Consider the following 13,618-nt stretch of genomic DNA (forward strand, 5'->3'; position numbering starts at 1 on the left):
TCCAGCCACACATCTCTCCCTTTGGGAAGGAGAGATCTCTCAGCAATCCTCTATAATCATCTGGTTTTACATGAGGTGCCTACCACTGAAATCAATAAGACAGTCACTCAGCATTGGATGAATGGCCTTGTGATGAAAAGCCATGACAATTCAGACAGTGTCGCTATTAATCAGACTGGGAATTTGGCTCTCCAGACAAATATTTTGTCTCAGGATAAGTCTGGTATCCTTTGGTTTGTGAGGCTAGTATTACAAACAGACCTGTGCTGAGAATAAAGTTTCATTTTCTTCACCAGTATGCAGTCATTGAAAACAGAGCTGAAATGGACCTTGGAGAGGCCACGTAGTACATTCCCCTGGCTCTCAGCAAGACAAGGATACCTTATAGACAGTTGTCTAATCCATCCTTTGAAATTCCAGATGACGGAGATCCTCCCCTAGAAATCTATTTCGTTGCTTCATTTGCCTGAAAGAAAAAAACTTCCCGACTTAAATCTCTCCTATTGCAATTTAAGTCCATGTTTTTTTGTTCTAAACATGGTAGAGAAGCTGAATAGCTCACTCCTTTCCCACTTGCTTTTTTTCCATTCACACACAAAGGCTCTCACATCTCCCCTCATCTTTTCTTCTCTGCATTAGACAGCAACAATTCTTCCAACATCAGACAAGCGTTTAATTACATACAATTATTTTTCTGTCCAGAAAATCATGGATTTGACCAGCCAGAGGGCTGTCTGAATGTGTTGAAGCAGAAAAGACAGACACGTGACAAAACCACATAAGAGCAATAAGCCCATGTTGTCTCACTAGAGCTTTAGATCCTTCTTGATATAACCCATCCAAAAAACAAGAAGATAATGAGGTGCAATAAAAACAAATAATCTCAGAAAGACATAGATTTCAAGGTTCAATGCTCCACACCCTAGCCTGGAGCCACTTGAAGAAGAATGGCCACAGGGATGAACCTTCACTACTATGAATCTTCTCCACCTGAAGCCATTTGATGCACTAATTTTCTGCAACAAAAGGTGCCATTTCATAGCTGAGCATTATGCAAGCCAAAGGGCAGGAGGGGTTCCTGACTACTATAATTTTCTTTTTTCCAGTGAATCATGGAACAGAGTCCTTCATTCTGCCCAGGACGGCCATTTAAGGTCCTTCTCTTGGGCGGTTTGGAGTTCGCTGCTGAGTGCGCGGCCTGGGCTGTGGGGGCACTGCTTGCTGCTGCGTCTGTGGCTGTGGCAGAGGCCTCTGCTGCATGCACGGCTGCTTCAGGGAAGGGTTGGATGGCAGCTGAGGGAGCTCCTGGACCATCATTTCTGTGTCCACCTGGCGAATTTGCATCATTCTCTCATCTGCAGTGACAGAAGGCCCAAGCAATCAGGCACAAACTCAAGTCTGACCAAAAGACAGTACTGTTATTATTTATGGTGAGCAACGGGGAAAGGTGCTTAGCCCAAGCAAGAAAAAGTCAAACGTTGGTCTTGCCTGGAAGGCCACTGTCAGTCTCAGGTAGCCCTACTACTCCAGTGGAACAACCAAAATCAGCATTGCCCATTCCCCTCAGGCAAACCTGAAAGCTTTTTGGCTCCCTAGCCGAGGTCAAGCCACGTGGGGGCATTTGCCCTCATCTTCTCATTTTCCCACACTTCTGTGCTTCTTGAGTCTTGCTGAAGCCAGACTCCAGAATTAAGAATATGCTGTCACTGCACAGTTAAAGGGAGTAATTTATCTCAGTCAAACAAGAACAGCTGTAATGTAAATAATACTCAGCTACGTTCATGCTGGCATTGTTAACTCAAGCTATGCCAAGCTTTCTGAGATGATGTCCTGTGGTTGCACTGTAGTGAGCTCTCCTGGAGGACAGGCAAAGCACTTGTCTATTCTTCCTGGTCATAGCTTACGGGGGAAGCGAGAGCACCCAGAGAGTGACCTGTGCACAGATGGAGTGAGATTGCACTCCCACTCAGCCAGGGGATAGGTTATGCTCACCCTAGCTGCCAGCCTGATCAAAGCACCTTTGAGATATCAGCTGGAGTTTCTTTCAGACTCTACCCTCTTTATCTTGACAACACTGTTTTGGTGTGAAAAAGAGCTTTTGATTCCATTTTGTAGCTTGGGAACAGACTCACAGAGAGATTAACTGTTATTTAAGACCACACAGGAAGTCTGGCATAGGGTAGGGGTGGGGGGGACTTGAAAACAAGCCTTTAATGCCAAGCTGCCTCCTCTGACGGCAGGACAACCTCCTCCTTAGGCTCTTCTTCCAGGTGGGCCGGCCAACTCACCTCGAACCACAGCTCAGCATCCTCTGGTTTAAGTCTGTCTGTCCACCCAAACTAGGGTGGGCAACACCTGGGTTATAATTCAAGCTACCCTCTCCATCAGAAAAGGCCATACTGAGACTAGGCTTTGACCAAGTATTTTCTATGGTCTCAAAGAGGCCTGAATTTCAGACAACAGATGAAGGCTCTGCCCCTTCTGAAAACCTGGACTCTTTAAAGTGCTCCACGTTAGACCTCCAGTATTGATGGGCCTCCAGCAACTTTGTTTTTTAGAGAGGACAGGCTGTATGAAATGCCTGAGGAAACTCCCAGAAAAACTGAGCCTTTCTTGCCCCTTCCCCCTACTTACCATGTTTCCAAATGTGTCTAGTCATTTCAAGGACCTTACTTTTACACTCCATAAACTTAACGAAAAAAATTTGCCGACAGCATACCTAATTTTAGATTTAACCCCGTGGATGTTCATGGCAGGTAGTCGGGGCCAAGCTTTGGAGGAACCATTCTTCCCTCATGGGTAAGTGAAAGGGCTCGAAAACAAAAAGCCTTTTGTTCAAAGCGTATGTCAGAAACCAAGACTAACAGCAGCTGATCTGCTGGGATTCACCACATGCCAAATAGAGCTCTCACTCACGCCGAGACAGACAGTATGTTCCTGCCCACCAGCATGCTGATAGTGGGAATCTCTAAGATTTTAGGTGGCTGGATAACAACATAAAGACCTTAGAGACTTACCATCTTCTTCAAGCCTTTCTGCTCTCTTTTTCCTGATACAGTAAATAAGCAAAATCATGAAGACAACAAAGAAGACTGCGCCTCCTGCTATGATTAAGATGAGATAAAGGTCCAGCTGGCCTAGTTAAGAGAGTGAAAGAGGATGTTAGAGGGGAAAAAAATCACTACAAGACTAAGTCTGTGGTTCAGGCCTGATTTTCTGAGAGAAAATATATATGATGACATTAATATATTTTTTTTAAGTAATGCTTTTTGTGCCAAAATAGTGAGAATACTTCTGTAAAGAAGTAAATTAGATTCAATATAGCCACATGATCCACTGATATCAAGACTTGAGAAAACTTAAGAGGCAAAAATGTCAAATAATTGGCCTATGGATACAGAAAGCTGGTGGCAATGTTTAGACTAGAAACCAGGAGGCCCAACTCCAGGAGTTAAAGTCATCTGACCTGGTGCAGAGGTCTACATCTGAGTTAGTCATCCAAATTTGCACAACATCTACATCAGACAATTTCATGGTGTGACTCATCCTAAAACCAGACGAATAGCTACCTAGAATTCTGTATTTTTCCCCATCAACTATAAACGCAGCCCAGGTGAGAGAACCCACCCTTTGCCCTTTCTCCATACACAACAGAAAATTACTGACCCTCACCCTCACTGTGGAGAATCTGATTTCTCCCAGCTGGATTCAAGTTCTACAGAAAATTGAAACCAGAGCATTCATGTGTGTCAGCACATCTTATTTAAATTACCCCAAATGCCCTTTTCCTGCTAGCAATGGACAAACACAAAGACACTTTCATAAAACAGCACAAAAGTTCTTGATATGTCTCTGAACCCTTACAAGGGCAACGAGCATCCAGACAGTGCTCAGCATCTAACAGAAGTAAACTTTTTCTAAGTACTTCCTACTGAGCTGGAAACACTGAGACCAGTCTGCCTCATAATTTTGGCACTTCCTCTTCAAATTTAAAATAGCGAAGAAAAAAAGAACATAACCAAATATCCCACAGATTCAAAATGAGAGTTCAGTTTGTCTGGTGAGCAAAGATTTATGTAAGTGTTCTTTATTTTGGCCAGATAAGGCTTGCTGGATTCTAGCCTTCCTATGCCACGTCCCCTTTGGGTTGTCCTGCCAGCATTATGGTGCTCACGCTTGAGAATGGGCACTGGGGAGCAATGAAAAAGCTGAACTCAACAGAAGTGCACCTTCCTTCACTCCTTGGCAGACAAAGCTTGAGAGGAGGATACACCACTGGTGTCACCTTTAATATTCACTGGGCAAGCACGTGAAGGGCAAGAGTCATGACACCAAAGTTGAGATGTCTACACTACAAGGGCCAACATCTGCCTGGGCTTCTCTTTAGAGCAAATGGAGAGAAATGAGGCCCCTCAGTGGTCTGACTCTTCTCACTTATTTTAGCTACTAGTGCTGAACTGAGATGTATTTTGCCCTTTAAGTGCCTGTTTCTCCCTGTCAGCTATAAGATGAGCCCAATCAGATTCGCCCATAGTTATGCTTACATGAAAAGTCAACTGAGCTGAATCGCATCTGAAGTGTGCCTTGCTCACTGAAGGTCAAAATTTAATGTGATTGGCCTCAAATTCAGGACAACTTAGGCTCTTCTAAGACGGGACTTCTACTACAGATGAATTTCAAATAGACACTTCACATTCCTTAGTCCAAACTCCCACAGAAATGCAGGGTGGGAGAAGTTTAGAATAATTACTGCTGGATTTTGTCCAATTCTGTCTGGATAGAGGAAAAGTGAGGCAGTAGCCAAGGGCACCAGCAGCAGGTACAGGAACAGCTCTCCCTCCTGTCCCACAGCTCCTCTGCCCAAGGTTGTCAGGGCTGGACTCAGCCCGGTACAGAAGGCAGAAGGTTGGCCTCATGGTTGCGTGCAGGTCGGCCTCGCCACTGTGAGGCTTGGCTCACAAAGGGCTGGCAATGGTGGACAAACTTTGTAACTTTAGGAACAGCGCTCATATCAGTTATCCCAAGAGCTTCAGTTCTCCCCAAGTGCTATGATACTCATCTACTCCAGTTCTCAAAGCACTATGAGACTCTCGGATAAAAGATACTTTACTGATTTTCCATCATTATTATCTCCTGACTGGCTTCTGAAGCAGGCAGGCCTACTTCTGTAAGATGTTCAAAGAGAGCAGTAGGGTGGGAAGGAGGTTTGATTGAAACCTGAGGAATTTTTATCCTACTGTGGAGCTGTGTAATGCCCTATCCCCATACAAAAACATCTGTGAAGCTTTTAGTTTAAGTAAAAAGGGTAGTGTTATGTGGTTTCAGTGTTTTCCCACAGTTTGACACATGCTGTATTTTTACCTTAAAGACCAATGTGGCAAACATTTTACTTCACTGTTAGTAATTCAAGAGAAAACAACTCTTCCACCCAAAACTCACCCTGTGCAAAAAGAAAAAAAAAAGCAAAGAGGAGAGCTGACTAAACCTTCTCAAGGGTGACCAGTTAAATCAAAATATCTAGCTGAAGGATCATGCCTGCCTGCACCAGCAATGCAGACCTAAGCTTGCCCTGCTCATGCTCAGTCCAGTTTCTCCATTATTTTGTTGCTTTACCACTACTGATGTTTGACAACCTTTGAGTCTGTCAGGGTGCCTCTTGGTCAGTAGTGATGGAGGGCAGGGTGAAACCTAATGGGGTGAGTGAGATTCTCTCTCTTGTTCCCTAATCCCCGACCAGCCTGATCTCTCTGGCAGGCTGCAGTTTCCCCTCAGAGACCTCCTCCCCAGGTGGAAGCAGCATCACAGTGTGCCTGGGGCCTCCCTGCCACCCACGGGGCTCTTACCCCCAGCCAAATCTCCCCCTGTTCCAGCAAACCCAGGCCCCACTGACTGTGGGTCTCTGCTGGAGGTGGCACTCTGCTGCCAGAAGGGAAATGCCATCAGCCACAAGGACAAGGGGGAGCACAGCCCACCTCGCATCCCTCTGCCCCTGCCTCAGCACCACTGGGGCAGAGATGCCATAAGGGTAGCAGTGGGGCAGGCAGCAGCAAAGTGGGGAGGGCAAAGGTGCAACAAGGCTGGGAAATACCAAGCAGAGTGCACAATTTGCATCTAGAATACTGCAACAGCATCACTTGCCAGTAACCACAGCATCATTAGACTCACAATACTGGGTGCTGGGAACCATCCTTGCTTCTGGCATCTGGAACAATCCTACAGATATGTGTAACTACATCAGGCTTTGTGGGTCAGTGTTAGAAGATTCAGGCAAAAATAGATTTTCTACCTGAACACTTGATTTTCTTCTCAGCTGTTTTTTCACTGACTTGGTTCTTCACCACGCATCTGAACATCCCAGAATAATGCGTATAAAATTCCACCTTTGTCGTGTTCCTTCGGATTTTTTTGATTTTATCTTGCATCACTTCTATTATAAACATATGGTCCTTGGTCTTCTGCTTCCCTTCACACGTCACCAATACAGATCCATTAACACAGTCAACACTGAGGTTTGGCTGAGGGACAGGTTCTGAAAAAGAAAAGAAGGGACAGGCATATCTGAAAGGTTTCTCCTCTTGAAAAGCTCCATTATTAATCAGAACAGAGATTTAGCCACCAATAAGCAGTGAAAGAGTAACACCAGCTAATGAAGACAGAGAAGAATGAAGTGCAAATTAGACCTTCATGGGGGAGGTAACATGGCAATAATAAAGAAAATGCAGTATTTGGCCTAACACACTTCTGATCTCCTTTCTCTCCCTCTGTTCCCTTCTCACTGCTCTGTTGGCTGTTTCTTCCTAAAAAAAGAAGTGACTGTTTATGTCAGCAAGAGCATTAGCACTCTACCTTCTCCTGGACACATTTTCAGTTCAGCATTCTCTCATTTTATAACCTGAGTTTTATCCCTAATCTGGCTTCTGAATAGAAATATCTGTAGTTCACATCATAAGGGCCTTTACACTCCAGATAGTTAAACATATAAAGCACAACCTGAAGATCAGGTGCTGCTATAGCTTACTTCATTAATTTGGGGCAAGGAGGGGAAGGGGGAAGATTGCTGCAATGGGGACAGGGGTGAGGAGCTATGTGCAGTCGCGAGGCTGCTTGCTCTGCATGTGACGGATCACTACTGCCATGCCATCCAAGTGACTAGTGAGGGTGCGAGGGCCATGCGCTTAGCCAGCTCCAAACCCACGGCCAACATGCCTCATAACAGCAGCCAGGCAGCACTTCACATCAGCTCATCTGCTATTTCTAGAGATACTCGGGGGGACATGTCTGTGAGCAGGCAGGAGAGAGAGAAGGCGGCATTCGCTCCCTTCCCAAGAGACAGAGATCCTCGTGCAAAGCAGAGCATGGATCAAGTGGAAGAAACAATGCAAAGTCTATTCTGTGGCATATAACAGAACCACTCCTCTCCATGCCCTTTGGCACGAGTGTGTGTGTCATGGGCTATGGACATGTCTAGACCACAAAACAAGGGGGGGATGGAAATGTGTGAGCGAGCACAGCTCAGGTAGGCATATACTCCACAGCAGCACTCTGCTCAGCCTTACTGAGGTCTGGAAGCGGTCCAAGAGTGTTTCAGCAAAGCAGAGCTGCAACAAAATGGCTGGGCTACTTTCAGGCTCAGCCTGGCTCATAGCCAGTCTGGCAAGTGCAGGGGAGGAAACTGTGTTTTCAGGAGGAGGTGGCGGACCGGGGACTTGGAGCCACAGCCCTCTGCAACTCTGGTTCCAGGGTTTTGGCGCAAATTAAGTCAGCTCTTATCTGCCATGCTCTTCAGGTAGGTGGACCCACAGCTACTTATAATGCTTCATGTATCCCCAAAGGCACTCACCTAGCATGACAATCACAGCATAAAAACCCATCAGAATAGAACAAAGAAAACAAAATAAAAGCCTCTTAGGTCTCAATGATGATATGAAAGAGAGAACTAATTTACATTTTCTTTCTGTGTCTTGCAAATACCTTGCTACTTTTCAGTTGCAGATTCTCTATCACTGGTGATGCTGCATGAAACAGAAAAGCCCTGCAGGACTTTTCTCAACCAGGGTCAACTGTCAGGAACAGATGGAAAAAACATGTCTAGGTATAGGCAGTGTAAGCTACGGGGAACACACATTTTAAAGCCAGGAAGGGCTGTTTGAAGCAAATAAGTCTGGGTTCACACTGTGATCTCTGCAACCTCCCTTTCTTCATTAAGCCTGCTCCTCTTCTGCAAGCTATAGCATATCTCTTAGGGGAACCCCCCAACATGGAACACTGCACATGAGAGTCCAGGTCCTGATGATGGAGTTGTGTGATGATGTCATCAACTAAATTATTATTATTATTTTTATTTTTAAGAACTGTTTTCCCAGCTGTAATAAAGTATAATTTGGCTGACAGATGACCCTAGCACCTCAAAGTTAAAGGGTTTTACTTCCAAAACTACATATTGGAGATGGTGGGGGTCTCCCCACCGCACAGTATATAAACAGTTGCATCACATAGCTACAATGCAACCTATTGCCTTAAACCGAAATTGAACCCAGAACACCCGAATGAGTCAAGCATGAGTTAAGTAGAATCAGGCCCCTGATGGCTTCCTGAATCTGTCAACAGCTTGTAACAATAGTTCCCAGTGAGACACCCTCAATTCTCAATAGCTCATTAGGTATGAGGCCTCCCACTACACAGAAACAGTGCTAAAACCATTCCAACTGTCTTTGCTGCTGCCTCACCAAAACATCGTTTCAGTGGTGCCACGGACTCAGTATTGTTTGGTAGAGATGTGCACATGGGCTGAGGAAGGTCAGGGCAAAATCATCCTCTGTCTGGAAGAAAAACCACCCTGCACTATAGCTTAGTGGTCTGGAGAGGTGGTAGCAGCCATAAAGGGACAGAACAGCCAAGCCCATCTTCCCTGCTCATCCCAAAAGCTTTGAGCTGCTACTTCTCCAGTCTCTGAGGACAAGGTACAGCACAGGAATGGTACCTCGGTAGGTTGAGGCTGCCCTCATGCTTTGAATCCATGCAGCTGAATACTCTGGGCATGTGCTTTAAACAGCATGGTCCTTGCATTTGCTGTATTATGCTATCCAAGGATGGGATACAAGAGTCTCCTCCCCCTGCACATACAACTCCTTGCCTTTTTTGGTGTATCTTGGGGCAGGGGGTGACTCCTGGATATTTTGCATGGTAGACAAAAAACTATGAGTGCAATCCTATTGCCTAAATACAGGCATCTAGTGCCACCTGCGCTCCTGAGACCTGTTTATGGAGCTGGCAGATACAACACAAGGCCTTCTGGATCAGCAGCTACAGGTCAAAAGGCACAACTCAGTGCCAAAATGGCACCAGAAGCCCACATTGAGGCAGGCACACAGCACAGCAGCAGACATAAGTAGGTTGTGCAAGATGCTGCTGGAAGCAATGCAGCCCTGTTCACGAGGTGTTGCCCAAGCTCAGAAGTCAGCGCCCCGAGCAGTCCCGGCACTGCGTGCTGTGCTGCAGTATGCCAGTACCCACACTGCTGCTGAACACACAGGTGCTTGTGGCTGTTTGCTTGGGCACATGCAGAAATCTCGTAGCTGATAAAGACAGGAACCAGGTGGAAAAGGGGGACCAGAGGGAATCAAGAGCAGCAATGGAAGGGAAGAAAAGAAAAGCAGACTGCTGCCATCAGAGAGAAGAAAGAGGTACATCTCACAGCAGTTTCCCCTAAAATAGAAAGGGGGGTGATGAGTAGGAAAGGCTGTATGAGACAGTGTGAACACCAAGTCTTATTCAGCTGTGGCTGGGAGTGGTACGAGAAGAGCAAAAACTCACCCTGAACAATAAGCATTGTATCCTCTTCTGTCTTCAACTTTCCATCCTGGCCATAAACAAGCACTGTGTACTTTCCACTGTCGTTTTTCACCAGCTGCTCAATTTGCAGAGTCCCATTCAGGAATATCTTACATCTGCACTGATCCTTGTTAACGTAATACTTGGTTATCATATCTTTTATCTGAAGTAACTTCTTGTCTCTCATCCACATTGCTTGATGTATGCTCCCAGCAGCAGCAACGCTAAGATGAACTGAGTCATTCACTGGCATGTAAATCCATTTGGTGACAGCACCTTTAAAGGGAAGCACAACCGGCCTCATTAGTGCATCTCTAACAGCACCCGCTGCTGCATCCAGCAGCAGCGGTGACCCAAAATGTTGCATTTTCTGCTCCAAGTTCCCTAAGCTTCTCTTCATTGCTGAGGCTGTTTTCATCTCATGCTCCAAAGCTTCTCTTGACCCTTAATTAGTTAAACATCAGCACTCAATTCTGAGATACTAGGAAGTTAAGAGCCCGGTTTTCAAAAGTTGGCTTTGTATTCTGGCTGACTTATTTGTACAGATTTTGGATGCCTTGATTCCCAGTTGCCCACAAACTTAACTCTGAACTTAACCCTTTCTGAAAATCGGGTCTCTTCAGTGTTTTGCACTTGACACTGCTGACAATCAGAGCGCTCATCACTTTAAACGTTACTATGGATAGCAAGAATATGAACTAGCAGTGGTTCTAGATGGAAGGAGCAGTAATAATAGTGATGGCAGTAATAACAAGGGCAGCCTCCAAAGTTCTCCTGTGTCAAGCTGTGAGTGTGGGACACTGCACTGGATGAAGATCCAGCACGGGTAGCTTCTAGTGCCTGCTTCTTGTTGATCCCCAGCACCTTGTCCCTCCGGAGTATTTGCAGTTGGTATCTCTAACACAGGGTCACGGTGCAAATAAGGGGGAAAGAAACAAACAGCTAACTGCAGCCTTTGAACTCATCAGGCATTGGTGATATTAGGAGATAAGCAAAGACCAAAAAAATAATCTTTTTTTCTTTGCAGGACTCCTTTGATCATAAATCCCTTCTGCAAAATAGCTAAGAGTAGCCTGCTTCACAGAGGTGCTATCAGGACTGGGTAGCACTTACTGTGTGACTGTTAAAGGTGACAGTATTAAGAAAACCAAGGCTGCTAAACATTATGTGATTAGCAATAGAGATCACAAACTTCACACTGCGCCTGGGTCTCACACCCATCTATCCCCAGCGCTGCTTCACAGCCTTTGCAAGGCACACTCACCTCTGCGGCGAATGTAAAGAACCCACCGGGGCTTCTGCGCGCACATTTTGTCTGGAAGTCACTTCAAGTAAGGTACTGCCTTCACCCCAATAGTGGGTGGAAAATTTGCAGAAAGGGATGGAAAAGTGTTTACAAGTGCCAGATTAAATATGCTCTTTAATAACTGAATATACATGCAGAATCAGAACTTATTTCATTTGTCATTTTCTATATTACTTTCTCTTCAATTTATAGGATAAAGCTGATAAGTAGCATGGGATTTTTATCGGGTAGAGCTGATTCTGCCCTAGTCTTACATATTTTAAGCACTTTTTCCCCCACAGAGAAAAAAGTTTATACATTTTTTTATTACAATCCTTCCACATAGAATATAAACCTTTATTCATTGTGTCTAGGACAATGATAAAATATATCACAGAGGGGAAACTGAAATCCAACTGCTACTTCATGAAACTAACGATATTAGAGATAATCAAAGAATTAAAATATTGTGCCTCTGCAGCAAGAAAATTACACTGAAATGTTCCCAGCAATTCGCCCACCAGTCTAAGGAGAGGTTATTATTTCACTATCACATTTCTTACAAGGTATTTGACATATCTAGTGAAATATTCTGAAATCAAACTATCAAACAATCTGGGAAGTGGCGATCCTCTGCACAGAGAACAGTTCAGATTATAGTCAAATATTTGAATTCTGATACTTGTTTCTGCTCAGTCACCCACAGATATTTAGAGCTAGTAGAAGAATTTCCTTGTATAATGGATACAATCATTTATTCCTTCATTTGGAAGTCAATAAAAAGTCTAAGTTTTCAGGGAAAATTCACTGACATCTCTATGGACATATCACCTAGCCATATCTCTGACTGTTTAATGAATCTCCATAGTCTCACTGAAGGCTGAAGATCCCACATGCATGATACTAAAAATCTGTAGAGCTAATGAAACAGCATTTCTGCTAATGCCAACTGAAATGCTTTTCAAGGGGCAGCAAGATCAGAACCAGTAGCATGGAGCTCACTTGCAGTCACAAGAAAAATCAGATCATTCACAGGCACAGAGATAAAAGGAAAGGCTCCAATAATAACTTCATAAAAGTATGGAAGTCTTCTGTTTTAAGGTTTCATATATATTTGAAACAAGCTGTTCTATTCAAGTGAATAATCTTTGGTTTTGCTTGATAGGATGTTTTATAAATCAAGTACAAAAATAAATTCCTTATTTATCTATTCATTTTGTTCTGGAGGAGAAAAAAAGCATTAAAAAGCCATACATATGATCTATAGTTGAATGAACGGAAATAAAATCTATGAGCAATTGTATTGTCTCCATCTTTTAAAACCTTCTCCAATCTGTGAGTTAACACCTTAATTAACTTTTTAGATTAATATTTTAAAAAATGAGTGCAATAATGCAAAAGATATACAAATGTATTTTCTTACTGTTTTTCACAGCCTAGACTCCTTCAACTCCACTTATGTCTGCCGGGATGTATTGCTCTTTCTGTTAATATTTATGGAAGAATACAATTTGTGCTTTCAACAGATTTGCTCATCTTTGATAAGAAAAGGAAATTACATGAAATAATGGCTCTACACAATGCACCATGAACCAGATCTCAAATGCACTATAAGCTACCTCGAGGGCAGAGAGAAAATGGCGTGCCGACATTTCTCATTATACATGTGTCAAATTAAGGCTCATTAACTTAAAACCAGAACTGTTTACAGATGATTATTATAATTGGAATCAGAAAACTCAGGTCCTGCCCTCCCCCTGCCTGAAAGCTAAATCAAATAATAATAGCAATAACCCAAAGGTCTCCAAACACTTTATCCACTGAGGAAGTGGAGCCAGTTTGTTATCAGTAACATTCCACCAAGTTTTAAATGCTTTAAAATGCAATGTTAACAAAGCCAGGCAGAAAAGGCAAAAAAAATAATAATAATACAGACTCACATTTTGCACTGGGAAATAAAAGCAGCAAGCACTTGACTAGGAAAATCCTCCTGAAGTTCATTTTCAGGGTCAAAAACTCCAGCGTCTCCTCGTCTAATGATAGCTGCTGGCAGGTGAAAAAATGTTGTGCAGCATGGAGCCAGCTGTGGGATGTGCCCGCACAGCCCTCCTGCCCCTCTCCCCTCCTCACATCACTCGCCCAAGCACTTCTCCTTTCTAGCCCCGGCACAGCAGCACCGGAAGAAATACCTCCTGCTCTGCTGCCTCCACAAGGAGGGGCGATGTGCAGCGAGCAGGAAAACGCGTGCTTCCAAACGTGAGAAGGCGCCGAGGTCTGCTGGCCCACTCGAGGGCCCACAGGAGACTTCATCTCCTGCGGCCATCCCGCAAAGGCATCACACGCAGAAGGGAGAGGCACCTCCTGCGGGAACCGCCACGTCAGCCTCTTCGCGGACACCTCCCAAGAGCGAGGCGCTGGCCAGTGCCACGTGCGCGTCCCCACGGGGTGGCCGCGCAAGCTGCCAAGGGCAGGTGAGCTCGAGAGAGGATGGAAACATGGCCT

The 13,618-nt window shown here is 44.6% G+C and overlaps 1 protein-coding gene across 1 annotated transcript; it reads right to left on the bottom strand.

Moving 5' to 3' along the window:
- Positions 1–1,149: 1,149 nt before the first annotated feature.
- On the bottom strand, positions 1,150–13,117 carry CD2 (CD2 molecule). Its single transcript, XM_067289798.1, has 5 exons — positions 13,057–13,117; positions 9,814–10,107; positions 6,287–6,529; positions 3,018–3,137; positions 1,150–1,355 (listed from the first exon to the last, which is right to left on the bottom strand). Exons 1-5 carry the CDS (start codon positions 13,115–13,117, stop codon positions 1,150–1,152), a joined length of 924 nt encoding a protein of 307 aa, XP_067145899.1.
- Positions 13,118–13,618: the final 501 nt, after the last annotated feature.

Source organism: Apteryx mantelli, chromosome 1 (genome assembly GCF_036417845.1).
Source record: "Apteryx mantelli isolate bAptMan1 chromosome 1, bAptMan1.hap1, whole genome shotgun sequence".
Lineage (NCBI taxonomy): Eukaryota > Metazoa > Chordata > Aves > Apterygiformes > Apterygidae > Apteryx > Apteryx mantelli.